Below are 14,540 nucleotides of genomic sequence, written 5' to 3'. Positions count from 1 at the left end.
ATAGTTTTCTTACAACAGCTCTGCCATCCCCCTGTTTTGATTTTTTTCATGCAACCCTGTTACAGTCGAATCCCCCTACAACGAATGCCGCTACAACTAAGATTTTCCGATTTCCCGTCAGCCGCCCATGGAAAGTAATACAAAAAATGTCTCCATAACGAAGGCACTTTATTTGGTATTTTCACTTCAACGACCTTTTCGAGAACGAAACTGGGACTGAATTGAAATCGGAACTGCCGAGTAGTCAAATTAGAAGAATCTTCCAAGGCTGTGACGATCGTATGTCCACTTGAATGAGGTTTTTACAAACGAAATCAAGTTCAAGGCACCGATTTACGCCACTGCACTGCACAGCCACGCGTGGTCATCAAGCGCCTGCGCGAGACTGCACGGGATCACCGCCATCGCTGCCGTTTCTTGTGGTGTGTGTGTCCGGTCGAAATGGCTAAGCCAACAAAGACGCGTAAATTTTTCTCTCGAGAAGGCACATATGATCGCCGAGACCGAAAGCGGAAGGAAAAAATTTCGCAGTTTCACCCGAAAGGCAAAGCATCGATTGCAATAGCAGAATAGTAGACAGCTATACGAACTAAGGATCGTAGTTTTATCGGACACATAAACTTGTAAACGTGAACACATCTCGCTCGATGACTGCGGAAACTCGGTGTCAACACGCTGGAGTGAGAAGGCGCAGCAATAGCAGCGAGAGAATTGACCGCCGTACCATCTCTCGCTTCAATGCGAAGCGCACACGGCTCTACCGGCACTAGTTGCACTTTTCCCACGTTGCAGATCGCTTTGAAGATAAGGCCCGCGCGGGCGTGCACTTTGTGCTTGGCGCAGATTGCTTTCAAGATACAGCGGCCGCCGCTGTTGTCAAGATGATGTCAACGTCTAGTGAACTGGCAAAAATGACAACCCGCTAGACACACTGACTCCGGCGACTGCTTTGAAAGTAACTGATCCTTTTGACCTCATCTTAAACGTTATCAGAGCCCACAACAATGACATTTCGATGCCTCTTTTAACAGACTGTGAGGTGTAACACCTTTGCTTGCCGTGAAGCGTAAGAAATCCAGACTGACCGACTTCTGGAAATAAAGCTTCCGGTAAGTGCAAGCTTGCCAAGCTCGCTGACTTGCAGTGAAATTGCGATAATTCAAAGTGCTTCATTGCGACGATGCATGTGCTGCAAAATAAGTGTTTCGCGATCGGCCGGGCACGCGCGTTGAGTTAGGTGTCGGCCGCAATGCATGAAAAATGCTGTATCAGCGGCGCGAAATGCATTCTCTCGTGAAGTTGACACTTTATTGACCGCCTTCGGTATGTCTCAACGTTTGCCCTCACGCCATCGCGAAGATTTCCCGGACGATGGTTTCGGTTTCGGTTCGCGGCTTTGCCGTTTGGCTTACGAAATTTCGCGTCAACGAAGTTCCTCCACAATTAAATTTTTCGCGTGTCCCGTGAATTTCGTTGTAGTGGGACTCAACTGTATAACAATCATCGGTTATAACAATAGAATTTTCGTGGCACTTGTGGGGATTGAGGCAGGCGCCGGCGCCATTGCGCGGGCTTCACCTGTTCTGCCATCCCTCGCCTTCGTTCCCCGCCCACGCCTAATCGGTTCCCGCGGTGGCGCTGCGCACGCGGTGGTTTGCGGTGAGGGCGGGGCGCTGACGTCACGGCGGCCGCATTTTGGCTGCTAGCGGCGGAGCGTGGCTCTCTTCTCTCCGGGACCAGCGCACGCACGGTACGTACATGCTTTCCTCTCGTCCGCCGACACCTTTGTGATTAGGACTGGAGCTCGCGCATGGTGCCTTTGCCCGTGCGGGGGGGGAGCGTGTACTTTGTGCTGATCTTTTTCCCGACGCTAAGCTGACTAGCGGTGCCATAGTGCTCGCGCGAGGTCGTACCCCGCCGAACCGCACTTGCCGAAAGCCTAAGCCAAAGGATATTGCTCGTGCTCTCGTGAGTTGACCCACTAGGTTATCGCCAGAGCAAGTAGCATAGCCGCCGGGACTTTTCCTAGCAGCGTGTCCCAGCTTGAGCCTGTGCTCTCGCCGCGACGTGCTACAGGCGCCTGTTATTGTATTTTCACCCTGGTGCGGGACCCCTTTGGCTCCCTGCCGCGCGGGCGTTAGTGCAGTGCTGGTGCCAATGGATTCAATAAACGGTTTCCGTCAACTCAGGGCTTTACTGTGTTTTTGCGTGCGTCGCTCGGTAGCCCCTTGCGGCCTCTGAGCTCGCGTGTGAGCGGTGCTGGAGGCGACGGCTGACGCGGCCCTGTGGCTCGCTAAGCTCTAAGCCGCGGTGGTTGGTCTCCTGTGAGACACCAAGAACCCACACACTTGAAGATTGTTATAAGTGGGTTCGACTGTATCCATTACATCTGTGTTCATTATATTGAGGTTCAACTACATTTCAGTGAAGCGCAACATACTGCCAAATTCGGTAAACGATTTTCCCGCTGTGCTGGCATTTTATAAAAGTTATTTTTTGGTTCTTTTGAAATTTCTTTTTTTTTCAGACTACCTGATCATTTGGACATCCTTGCGGCTCTGTTCATGTCAGAAAAATCAGTCAGCAACTTACTAGCTCATTGAGTAAATACATCCGTAGCGAGACAGCAAGGCGTGCTCGTGCTGGTTGATTGTGCTCCATTTTCATTTTCTAATTGCGCAACAAACGACAAAACATGGTCAACACGACAAGAGAAGTGCCTGTCCTGTTGTGAAAAATGCATTCTCTGTAGGGCCACTAGAAGACCAAAGATTAAAACCTCTGTTAGAGATTGAAAAATCCATATAAAGACGTGACATACCAGATATCTCACTGAAGCCCATGAGTGACGCAGATGTGTTGCCTATGGCAGAAGAGCTCAGAGATTCGATACTATGGTCGGTATCCTCGTCAATGATGTCAATATCGCTGTCTCGGCTTCCAGCACTGGCATCGCCTTCCCTGTCCCCACCAAGTCTAGTATCCTGTTCTTGCTCGTCCCCCTTCTCCATGGCTTTCTCTCGATTAACGTTGGTGGCACTGTAATAAACAAAACCTTGCTGGTTTGGTATTCAGCTGGGCACAGAAGAACAATAGAAGTAACATGCTTGCTACTCGCATTGAACCAATATTTTTCTTCTTTTAAATAAGTATCACCGTGTTGCAATTTATAGAAACTAAATGGCTCTTAGCAACTTTTTTTTATCCATGATAACACTGAGCAGTAGATACACGTACGTGGCTGCAATTCCACCTTCCTGATAATCTCAAGGAAGCTGAACACGATGAAGCCAAGTCAAGACGTTACAGAAGCCAGTTGTCATATTTTACTGCAAAGTGAAATAACGGCCGAACTCACAGACAAACTGGCCACTGAAGTGCAAGATAGGTTTCACAGAGGTTAATAAAAAACTTGGCAAAAATGTGATCACAGCTTTTTAGTGTAACAAAATTTCCACTGAAAAATGCATGAAGGATCACACTATAATAACCAACAACACGTAGAATCACACAACATGAAGTATCTCACTTTCTGTGAGCCACTTGAGTACCAAACTATGATTGTGATTGAACTTGGGTAAAAGCAGCACACCTAAAATCTATAGGAATTTTTTACAAGGAGCTTCTGAAATTGTGCCTTCTAGAACATATTTAAAGGCTAAAATATGACAATGGGTCTCCAAATGTTGAAATTGCAACAGAAAGTTTAGTTGCCTGTCAAAACTGCTGAATGAATGCCACATCTTAGGAAACCTTAATGCTGTTGGGCTTAAATTTCTAATGGTCAAGCAAGCAAGATTATCATATTGATCAGCACAGCATTGTTCAATAATTTCTATTAAACTATCAGCAACATGCAAGTCCATGAAAGCACGAAACAGAAGCATGGTACTGTAGGCAGACGTTAAGTCTGCAATTTGCTACATGCTATTTTATCAGACAGCAGGTCAACACATCCACTTACATAGCAAGGTGTGAGGAGCAACGAGTAGGTGTGAAAGTGAGTGAGTAAACATGGCCACGTGCTACTGAAGATAGATAGAATGATTTTAATGAGTGCTAGAGATGTCACCCTCTGCCTAGCATACTACACTGGATTAAAGTGAAAGGTTAAAGGAATATGATGATAATATTAATAACAATGTGTGTGTGAACACAAGTTGATGCCAAAAAGCATGAGGCCATGTGGAATTGAACAATTGGTAAATGAGAACAAGAAAGTATTGACTAATTTTGTTGACATAAAGGTAATGCCAACGTGTCAGTCACATTCTCATGGATGTTAACATCTGGTATCACTTATGTTCACACTCGCATCCCCACCAACTCACCATCACTCGCACTTGTGTAAAAAATGGGAGCAAATGTGCCAACCTATGCCAACTGGTGAAAATACATTTCCCTATTAGCATGAGTTGTATGGAGAACTCTATATTGGCCAAACACAATGCAAAAAAGAGGAGCGCCTAGGTGCAGTGAAGGTTAGTCGCTACCACTGCACAACAAGCGGAGCGCTGCACAAAATATGCTGAGGCCGCGGGTTCCATATCTATTGACAGAATGCTACTTCTTCGTCTACTTTTTACTTCCAATCTGAACCAGAACAAAATGAATGTCTTTCTACAAATGAAAAAGAGAAAGAAAAAAAAGTGTTCATTTTCGTATAACTTCCTTTGCTTCAGTTGCTGTTGACCTCTTCAGTAAGTTACCCAACAAACTCAACGAGCTGCTCACTTCTCTTGGTTTGTCTTGTTAAAAAACCACTTCACACTTCTTTGGCCGACATTTCAAAATACCAGTTTAAAAATATTAATTTCTTACTTTTCGTCTAATGGCAAATCTTCAACACGACTTCCTTCCACTCTTGATGCCGAGTCTGGAGCATCCTGCAACACATGAAGCACACCCAATAGCTGACATTTTTGTTTTCTTCATTTAATTTACTGATAAATAGTTACAACTGTGCCGTGAGCTTCTTTTACTTATATAGTCAGGTGCTAAAAGGATCTACAGCATTATACTCTTTTCGTCCCTTCTAGTATGATTGTATCAATAAAAATTTTAGGCCAAGCTCTCTACACTCTGTCTAAAACTGAACATGCTGTGCATGGAAAGCTATGTGGTGTGATAGAACACTGCCATGTCTTGCACATGCACGTGTTGGTGCCCTGCATTGGTCACGCTGCACAGTACAACTGTGTGCATTGCATCTCAGTAGTTCCTTGCAGCACTGTGGAAGTTGCAAGACTCCTTAGCCAACAGGCAGGGCCAAAGCCCCTGAAAATGTGGTCATCTTCATCTGCTCAGCATATGTGTACACGTCGTCCTGTCAATACACGTTCAGCAAGGTGGAAAGCTGGGCTAGTTGGTATGGTTCCATTAGTATATGACAGCACAACAGACAAAACACAAAATTTCATTTGGGAGTTGTGCTCGTCATGGGGTTTTCTTTTCTCTTTGTTTCGTCTGTCACGCTGTCGCATACTAATGGAATACATGCTGTATTGGTGCATTGTCTCTTGGTGCACGTTTTGGTGCTGTAACCATAAGCCGCATTTACATGAGTGAGATAGCTTGGCTTCGCTTTATCTGTACTCTTTCTCAGCAGTGCCTTGCAGCCTCCATGGCCAATCGTAGGGGCAAATGCACCTCTAAATATGTTTACTCGCATTGCATCGTCTGCGCAGCATCTAGTGACGGTGGTAGTTTCTCACCACCATCATTGCGTACCGTACTAGACTGGAGTAGTAAATTAGTGATGCAGGGAATAAGAAGGCCTTTAGAGAGTTTCGCATCGTCAATGTATCACCAGCGCTTATGCAGCACCGGCACCTACTAAATTGAAATCAAACCACTTTTATGGCTTGGCACTGCCTCTGTAGGCCTAGCAATGCCATAACAAACAGCAGATCTCAATAATAACAACAAAACATATTTAATGCTGTGCCCTCAGCATGAGATGAAGCTAAGCAATACCTGTTTTCACCATTTATTTCTTGCTGTCAGGACAAAGACTGAGTACCAAGCACAAATTCGGATTGAAGCTGGAGGTCTGTGCTGTATGGGCTCGGCTATATAGCTAAGCAAGCACATCTATGGGTAGTGACCACCAGAATAATTCTTGGTATACAATGTGCATGCGCAGAGAGCTTAATGTATCATGTACCAAGCAAAGCTAGAACTCTCTAATCTTGCCAATAATCAGACCGTTACGTCTGGAACTATATTCTGCTGTGCAAGGGTATTGCCTGTGTACACATCATACCTTCAGCAGTGCTGCAAGTTACTTGTGTGATAGAGTTTAGGTTTAATGATCAAAGAGGAGGAATAAAAGCAAAACTGTGTCAACCTTTCCTGGTCCAATAATTCCTGTTGGAACAATAATGCTTTACAAAAAATATTGACATGGGGGAAAAAGAAATAAACTTACAAAATTTTCAAAAATTCAAGTGTCCACATTTCTAATTTCATAACTTGATAACCTTTTGTTCCCACTAAACATGGTGTTGCACCACGCTGAGGATGGGCCTCTGCGCCATATCTTTGGAGCCTCCTGCCTAAGACATATCTGCTACCTTGAGTGCACAAACATGATCCTGTAATAATTTTTGGCCATATTGCACACCGTTATGATTGTGGATAGGAAATCTAAAGAACTATATGCTGTCTCCAACACCAAGTTGTAGGCAGGTCATGAAAAAAGCCTTCAATATGTTGGCAAAAACTCCACAAGAAATTTTCTTTATTTTTGCCTGTCTTTACTCATTCAGGGCAAAGAAACAAACTTTTTACTCCAGTTAAAAAATTCAGACCAGAAGGAGTTAAGGTTTAAGCTTGCCTTGTGCCCATACAAAGACAAGTCCCCTTGATAAAACGTTGGCTCCAGTGACATTCCCTGTTTGACCACTGCTCATCACTTGTGCTACGTCACTCTTCATTACTTGAGTCAAGTTTAGAAGATTACGCTGCCTAATGGCCATACCTCATTCATCAGCAACACATTTACCTGAGCTAATGAATATGGGAAATTAAGAAGGGCTATAAACATTGACTAAAAAATCAGAGCGTGTTTGCCAAAGCTATTTTTGTTATTGCTTCAATGAACTTATGCAAAAGCTTATATCACGCATCGTGCCCCTAACTTGTGTTTACACAAAGTAAAAATCTTCAATCCATTAGCCCTCGAAAAAGAAGCATGCTCAAAGTGAGACATACCACATTTGCTAAAAAGGTGTTTCACCTATTTATTTAGCAACTGACATGCTTCGAATTAATTTCGATCACCGGGAGTCTTTAACAAGCATGTGAGCATAAGTATTCTTTTTCCATTGGTCTACGAATGCCATGGCTTGGAGTCAAACCCAGGACCTCATATTCACTATCAGAGTACCATAGCGTGTTACCTACAACAATGGGTTAACAGCGTCAGTGCAATGCTTAGCTCAAATATTGCTCATATTTATATTTTCATGATACATAACAGATGGGTGATGCAATTCCACCTGAAACGTAGAAAACCAAAATCTAGGCCATGCTGATGCAACAACTGACAAAAGGTTGCAGCAGCTGCGAAGTGAGGCCATAAATAAGGCAGAATTATGCTAAAGATAAGCCTCCTACGCCTATGCATCTCCTTCAGCAGGGGTCTCCCACAGAAACCCGCGGAGAAAGGACGTGTCATTGGTGCATTCCGAAGTCACGAGATGGCGAACTTAGCCTAGTGCCCCTTGCCCGGGCCTCCCGAGAAGCCGCTTGCAAGAAAATAATACATGTTTGACTCATCCCATTTTCACTGTGCCTTTTTTTTTATGGCAAAGAACCTTAATGCAATGTTGCAATAAGTAAGGCTTCAATGACTCATGTTTAGGCACAGGTGGTGGACAAGAAACAGTTCACTGCTTTTCTCAATGATGCTGTGCTCTTACTGCCTCTTTAAGTACACTAGAGAAGAGTACGTAGAGTTTTGAAAGAGTCGACGAAAGCTGTCACATTTACGTTATGCATACCAATCTAAAAGAGTCATTTGTGTTTGAGGAGTCATTTTACAATGTTAGCTGTTATGGGCTCATTTCAACAGCCACTTCGGTAGACGATGTTGTCCACAGCTGGTGTCCACCGCAGCTATCACCAGGAATGAGAAACAAAATTCCCAGTTCCCAGCAGAATTGAACCCGGGCCCTCGGCGCAAAAGTCAGCTACTCTGCCACTGCACCACGCCAGTGCTTGCTAGCTACTGCAGAAACATGCCCTATACACGCGTCCTAGGGCGCGAGGAGTCACGTGATGCGAGATGCACGCCATTTAGCATCGATATGGGCATACATTGCATTGCAGTTGCATATTAGACAGTTTTAGTTTAACGTTAGCGTAATAGAGGGTTTAAGAGAAATAGCGTTACCGTTCCGCAAACAAACTTTGCAGAAAGAGAGTTTTAGTATAGCGTGATAGCATAGTTTACGTCCAGGATGCTATTCCATTACGCTTTGAATTTCGCATACGTAGGGCACCTAAGTAATGTGCGTGTGCGTCCAAAAAGTGCAAGAGGCAGTGCAATGGAAGCCAGGAGCACGTTGTATTTTTACTTCCCATGTCAGCCGATCTGCAGCGAAACAGACAAGCAGTACAAGCCGTCTACCATAGCCTCCGAAATCTTCCCATCTCAGAGGCCATTTGCCATCGTCGCGCCTATCTTCCAACTTTACCGATAGGTGGTGCTCGCATCTCGAAGAAAATTTCTATCGATAGGCTTAGGAGTGTTCGAAACGAAAAGCTCTCTCAAAAATTCCTCAAGGTTATCCAAAATACCCTGTCGTCGAAGCGGCCCGAGACTAAGCGAAAGCCGTTTACACAGTGATTTGCTAAGAATGAAGTGAATTCTACAAAAACAACGCGAAATTCAGTTCGAAGCGGGCAGCCGGAAGCGCCCCCATGTTGTACATAAACTACGCAAGCACGCAAACACGGTAACGTTAAATCTGAGAAATAGCGTGCGTACGGTAAACGGTATGGGTCTTAACGTTCTGTGTAAGCGGATTTCGATCCCGCTATTCTGCAAGCCCTATATTACGGTAGATACACTAAACTAAAACTGTCTAATATAGCACTAGGTGGCAAAATCCTGGCTATGTGCCTTTCACTATCAGCAGCAGCAGCATCGTATCATAACACTTGTCACGCAATGCGCACTACGTGGCATTGATACGTGCAAACTTTGCATTGCAGTTGCACCGTATTCCACCAGGTGTCACGACATGTAGCAATTGCATCATATCATGCCACGTGTCAAGGGTTGTGACATGTGCACCGCATAGTCTCGATACCTGTGTTAACTTTTCAGTGCACATTATGGCACCTTTTCAGAAGGTACGAACCGCTGCTGAAGAAGCAAATCATAAAGCTACGCGCACGCCTACAAACAGGTAACTTCGGGCTCAGCAGACCGCTGTGCAGAGAGCAGCACAAGCCGCAGCTAACCGTTCATGTCAGGCGGACAGTTCGGTTCGTTCTCATAAAAACGATGCAAAGAGACTTTTCCACGAAGACCCTCTAGTGCGTGCTGCCGAAAATGGAGCTCCTATGGAGCCGCTCCCCCATCTTACGCTATGACTGTGCTGTGTGTGCTGTGCAGACCTGTTACTTTCTTGCAACGTGTTCTTGATATGCTGGAGCCATGGATTCTTGCTCTGTGGAAGGGACAAGTTTTCAGATGTGGATGGTTAACAAACCAGTTACTAAATTATTTACCAAACTAATTAATTTTACTTGATTGACACTTCATTGCCTTTATGAATGCACTCTCCATGGCTAGAAATAAAAGTGAACCCCAAGTTTTAATTTTCCTTGATGTAGAATGGTGTTTTAGGCTTTATGAAAATCAGAAAGAGATAACACACATCATGTTAACATTTTAAACATATAAAATGTCTAGAAATAAAATGAGTGGTAATTCCAACCATTTGATCTATAGGGCATTTTGAGGTTGGAAATTGGACAACTTTAGTATACCACAGGTAGTAGCACTTTTACGCAAATTACACATCTGCGGTGCTTTTGGACAGACTGGTGTTATTTCTAACAGTCCCTGTTTTAACCTCTCAAATTGCTTAAGGAACGAGATATACAATGTATAAATGCTTTACACCCCCCCCCCCCACACACACAAATTATTTGCCCCCCCTGTCAGAGTTACTGTTGAACTTGCCAACCATTAATGAAGTCGCACTTCCTTCATCAAGAGCATACTGGCTTGATGCTCCTGATGAAGGACATGCCACTTACGAAACATTTATTATATTAAACAGTAACTTTTAGAAAGTGCATCATTGTAACTTCATTTTAAGTTTCAACTACAAGCTGACCCATTGAGCCCCTCTATGCACTATATATAAATATATATATATTATTAATCATATCATAAGAAGCCAACAAACAATGACACCAAGGACAACATAGGGGAAATTACTTGTACTTACTAATTAAAATAAAGAAATGATAATTAATGGAAAATAAAAATGGATGAAAAAACAACTGTCCGCAGATGGGGAATGATCCCACGTCTTCGCATTATGCGTTCCCAGTGTTAGTTCCTAGTTGTAAAACATAACTACAGAAAGTGTATGGGAAAACGGCTCCGCGGTAGCTCAATGGTAAGAGCATCGCATACGTAATGTGAAGACGTGGGATCGTTCCCCACCTGCGGACAGTTGTTTTTTCATCCATTTTCATTTTCCATTAATTATCATTTCTTTATTTCAATTAGTAAGTAAAAGGAATTTCCCCTATGTTGTCCGTGGTGTCATTGTTTGTTGGCTTCTTATATATATATATATATATATATATATATATATAAACAACATATTCTTTTTTTTTCATATCACATACAGCATTCACATTTTTTTCATATTCTTCCTGTAGGGACAATATGTGCAGAAATCTAGCAATATTAAGTTTTTTCAATACTGGACATGCCAAAAAAAAAAAAAATTCTGGATTTGCTATAGCTTACAAAATAAACTGGTTTAAAAATGTAGTAGCTCTCTTCTTATATAAAGCAGGAGTCATCATACTTCAGAAATTTTTGTATATTATTTTCAGAAACAGCCAGAGCTCAGGTTCCTGCATATGTTCAGGCCATGGAAGTAACTGATCATTAAGACATAAATAGATTTACAGTTATAACTTTCCACGAACGACTTTAAAGTGCACCATTTCAATGATGCAAGCGAGAAAAATTACAGCAGTGCAATGTAAGATAACATGGTACAGTATGTTAACAGCACGGCAACAGAGGGGTACGAATATATTGTTACAGTGAAGGGCTACGTTACGGTGTTACGGTGAAGCAACAATATTAACAAGGGTAACGCTATAATAAAAAAGGCTCACAAGGTGAAACACACATATGAATTACTGTTGTTTTGCCTGTGCCATTTGGAGTCGCTGAGCTGACAGCTACTCAGCTGCCAAAAGCAGCAACATGCTCTGTCAGTGTGACAACTGCCAAAGTTAATGTGAATGTGGTGGATATACTATGTTGTGCACGCTGTGGCCACATGGGCAACTGCTTTACGGAAACGCGGCATTCTATTGGACCGAGCGTTGGGGGTGGGTATCACTGTGAGCCCTTCAATGGGACACAAGGGCATCAGTGGAGCAAAGAACAATGGCTGGCAGCTATCCAGGAAGGAACACGCCTACAGCAGGTGATAAGATATCTGTACAACTTTCACCATCTCGCATTCAGCAAATGCCTCGTGAGTGACAGCTACTGAGCACGTGCAAGTGACAGCAGTGGACATAGTGGGAGAAACCATGGCAGCCGCACCGACACAACAGTTACATGACAGACTTTTGTGAATGCACACAAACACACACACCAAAACATCCTCCAAGAACCCCTTTTATGTTCCACAAACCATTGTTTATAGTTAGAGTGATTAAAACATTGCAGTCACTTTCGGGGGAAAATGGTTATTTTATTGCACGCTAGGCTTTCGAATTCCATAAAGTACAGGGGCACGTATGCGCCAGATGCAGCACGGCGCTTATAATTCCGCTGTCGTGGGTCACTGAGGGACATCGTGCACAGATCAACAAGCAAAGCAACTCGAGAGCAGATAATATGCACTGACAAACGTAGGTTTACTCATCGACCCTTTATGTTAACTACTAGAAGTATGCATTAAAAAAAATAAAATAAATACGAGTACACAGTTTCGTGTAGCGAAACTTTCAATCGCGCTATCAGTGTTTATGAAGTGATCGCATTGCGTAAACGCGTTCACGGCGAGCACTCGAGGTTTTCGAGAGCAGGTATCTATAGTATCTCACTTGTCTCGTAAACCGATCGCAAGTAGTGCGCAGGACTTACCATCAATTCTCCCTCAGACGGCATAAACGTCCAATCTCCGGGAAGGTCAGGATCGCTTTGGCCGGAGACATCCATCGTTGTACGATGCCAGCTTTTCCAACAGTGACAATCCTTGGAAAGCGTGTCAGCTCAAGCCATAGAATTTTGTCGCTCCAAGTGCTGCCTTTTGCCTTCAGCTAGAACAAACGCGACAAAGGAAGACGTAGCTGAAGGCTCCGAAACTACCTTAAGTTCCTTAATAAAAAGTGCGATCAACAAGAGCACCCCAAAACGCCTTTCGACACCAAAGCAACTCGTATGTAGACGAGCAGATATAAACAACGCAACCTGCAAGGCTGTATGCGAGCTGCGCAGCGCGCTCTTTCACAAGACATAAGGACACGTATCATAAGAAAACGCGTTTTCGAATTGCCCTATATACACCTGTACTTAGTCCAGTTCCGATAACGTTTCTCCCTCACAGGACTCGCTGTGCTCACTGGTAAGAGCACTAGAGGAGTTGCAGGATCAGCGCAGCGAAAACGTTCGACGGGCCATGTGGAGAGATTGTAAGAAACCAGCTGGCTAGTGACAAAGACGCATCATTACCCATGTAAACAATTCATTTCAGTGTTCTGCAATGTCTCGCACAAACGCACAGACAGCGGCAAGTTCGTGCATGCACCGTTATTTACACGACTGACCCGCACTCTTCCCGCTGCGGCCATATCTTGACAAAACAAATACAATCGCAAAAGTCAGCAACCTTACCAAAAAGCACAGGATCTCATCCCGTCATTTGTACCAGCTGCACCGCGCAGCACACAAGCGGAGACCGGCCGCCTGACGGCCTGAGGCGTTCAGAAGCGCGCATTACGTAGTGGAGCCTGTGGTGGAGCCACAGAACACCTATGGTGGAGAAGCAGGCAGTAGTTATCGGCAGCATGAGCAGCAGCAGATGCTGGCAGGTATAAATGGCCTCTAAGATTTCCATCGCGAGTTTTCTAGTAGTCGATAAAACCCACTGCAGAATAGAACAATTTATTTTCACCACTGCCATTAAAATGACACTGGTATTTTAATGAGATGCAACATTCACATCGATTTTGACAGATCCGCCGATCATAAGCGATAGCTGGTTTCCAAATTTAGCCTGAAAAAAGTCAATCTCTAAGGCCGTCCTTTTGCCGACTGCACGCAGCCAAAATTACGTCATAGACGCCATAATTTTGCTAATAATTTTTACTTAAAAGCAATTTGACTATGAGCAGCTCACTCAGGTTTTTGCCATATTAGTTCACTCGCGAAACAACAAGAGCACAAACAAAACTTTCTTTTTTTTCTGGGGGCGGGGGGAGGGGTTATTGCCTGAGATACTGTGGAGTTCTGTCCTGTAACTTCGCTGTCACAGCGCTACGTGGCGCTACCATAGAGAAAGAAATTGCGCTACTGTACTAACTGTACTTTATTGTGCAATTCGTCGCGATCAGCCGCAGGAGAAGCTGGAGCAGCGCCTCGCTGGCTGGAGTCGCAGCTGCCCTTTACGCACGGAGAAAATGTCATGACACACTGATCGTGTTCAGTTTGTTTCTAGTCACTGACTGTAAATGTGCCGCACCAGTGCGCCTGTATTGCGAAATTGGTCAAGCCTTGTGGCACAAGATGGCATCGAAACTCACCGCTACTGTGCGTGCAGTGGGCTCCAAGCGGCTCAACGTGCCACAACGGGCCGCGCTCGTACTTACCAAAACAGCGGTGGATCGCGTCAAGACTTTGCTAGCCACGAACAAAGACTTCATCGGGTTGCGAGTTGGTGTGAAACATCGGGGCTGCAATGGCCTCACGTACGTTTTAGACTACGCCACTGAGAAAGGAAAGTTCGACGTTGAAGTGCAACAGGACGGAGTCAAAGTTTTCATCGACACCAAGGCTCAACTAACACTTCTCGGCACAGAAATGGACTACGTTGAGACAGAGCTGTCCAGCGAGTTTGTTTTCAACAACCCTAACGTCAAGGGTACCTGCGGTTGCGGCGAGAGCTTTACTGTGTGACCTCTGGTCTGTCTTGATGCTTGTGTGTAACGAAGTAGAGAGGTGATTGTTAGAATAAATTATACCGTTTTTCTTGTTAGGTGGTTGACCAGCGGCTGACTGGTGCAAGCGTTGGTAATGGCAATGTGAAGAATTTTGT

At 44.3% G+C, this 14,540-nt stretch overlaps 2 protein-coding genes across 6 annotated transcripts in view; one reads left to right on the top strand and one right to left on the bottom strand.

Annotated features, from left to right (window-relative positions):
- Positions 1–13,271, bottom strand: part of LOC119443151 (protein Daple-like) — a 53,659-nt gene extending 40,388 nt beyond the window's left edge. For 3 of the 5 annotated variants that reach the window (XM_049662605.1, XM_037708311.2, XM_049662608.1), the window contains exons 1-4: positions 13,121–13,271; positions 12,371–12,546; positions 4,822–4,886; positions 2,822–3,039 (exon numbers count right to left, since the gene is read on the bottom strand). In XM_049662605.1, the coding sequence (XP_049518562.1) occupies positions 2,822–3,039; positions 4,822–4,886; positions 12,371–12,445 (358 nt within the window). In that variant the 5' untranslated portion in view covers positions 12,446–12,546; positions 13,121–13,271. Of the gene's footprint in view, positions 1–2,821; positions 3,040–4,821; positions 4,887–12,370; positions 12,547–12,697; positions 12,721–12,793; positions 12,913–13,120 lie in introns of those variants that run through there. The other 2 variants (XM_049662606.1, XM_049662607.1) reach the window with 2 other exon arrangements.
- Positions 13,272–13,757: 486 nt separating this feature from the next.
- LOC119443150 (iron-sulfur cluster assembly 1 homolog, mitochondrial) lies at positions 13,758–14,473 on the top strand. The gene has a single exon (XM_037708310.2). It carries the CDS (start codon positions 14,012–14,014, stop codon positions 14,399–14,401), a length of 390 nt encoding a protein of 129 aa, XP_037564238.1. The 5' UTR covers positions 13,758–14,011; the 3' UTR covers positions 14,402–14,473.
- Positions 14,474–14,540: the final 67 nt, after the last annotated feature.

Source organism: Dermacentor silvarum, chromosome 2 (assembly GCF_013339745.2).
Source record: "Dermacentor silvarum isolate Dsil-2018 chromosome 2, BIME_Dsil_1.4, whole genome shotgun sequence".
Lineage (NCBI taxonomy): Eukaryota > Metazoa > Arthropoda > Arachnida > Ixodida > Ixodidae > Dermacentor > Dermacentor silvarum.
The sequence above is the reverse complement of the archived record's forward strand: the minus strand, read 5'-3'. Positions and strand labels throughout refer to the sequence as shown.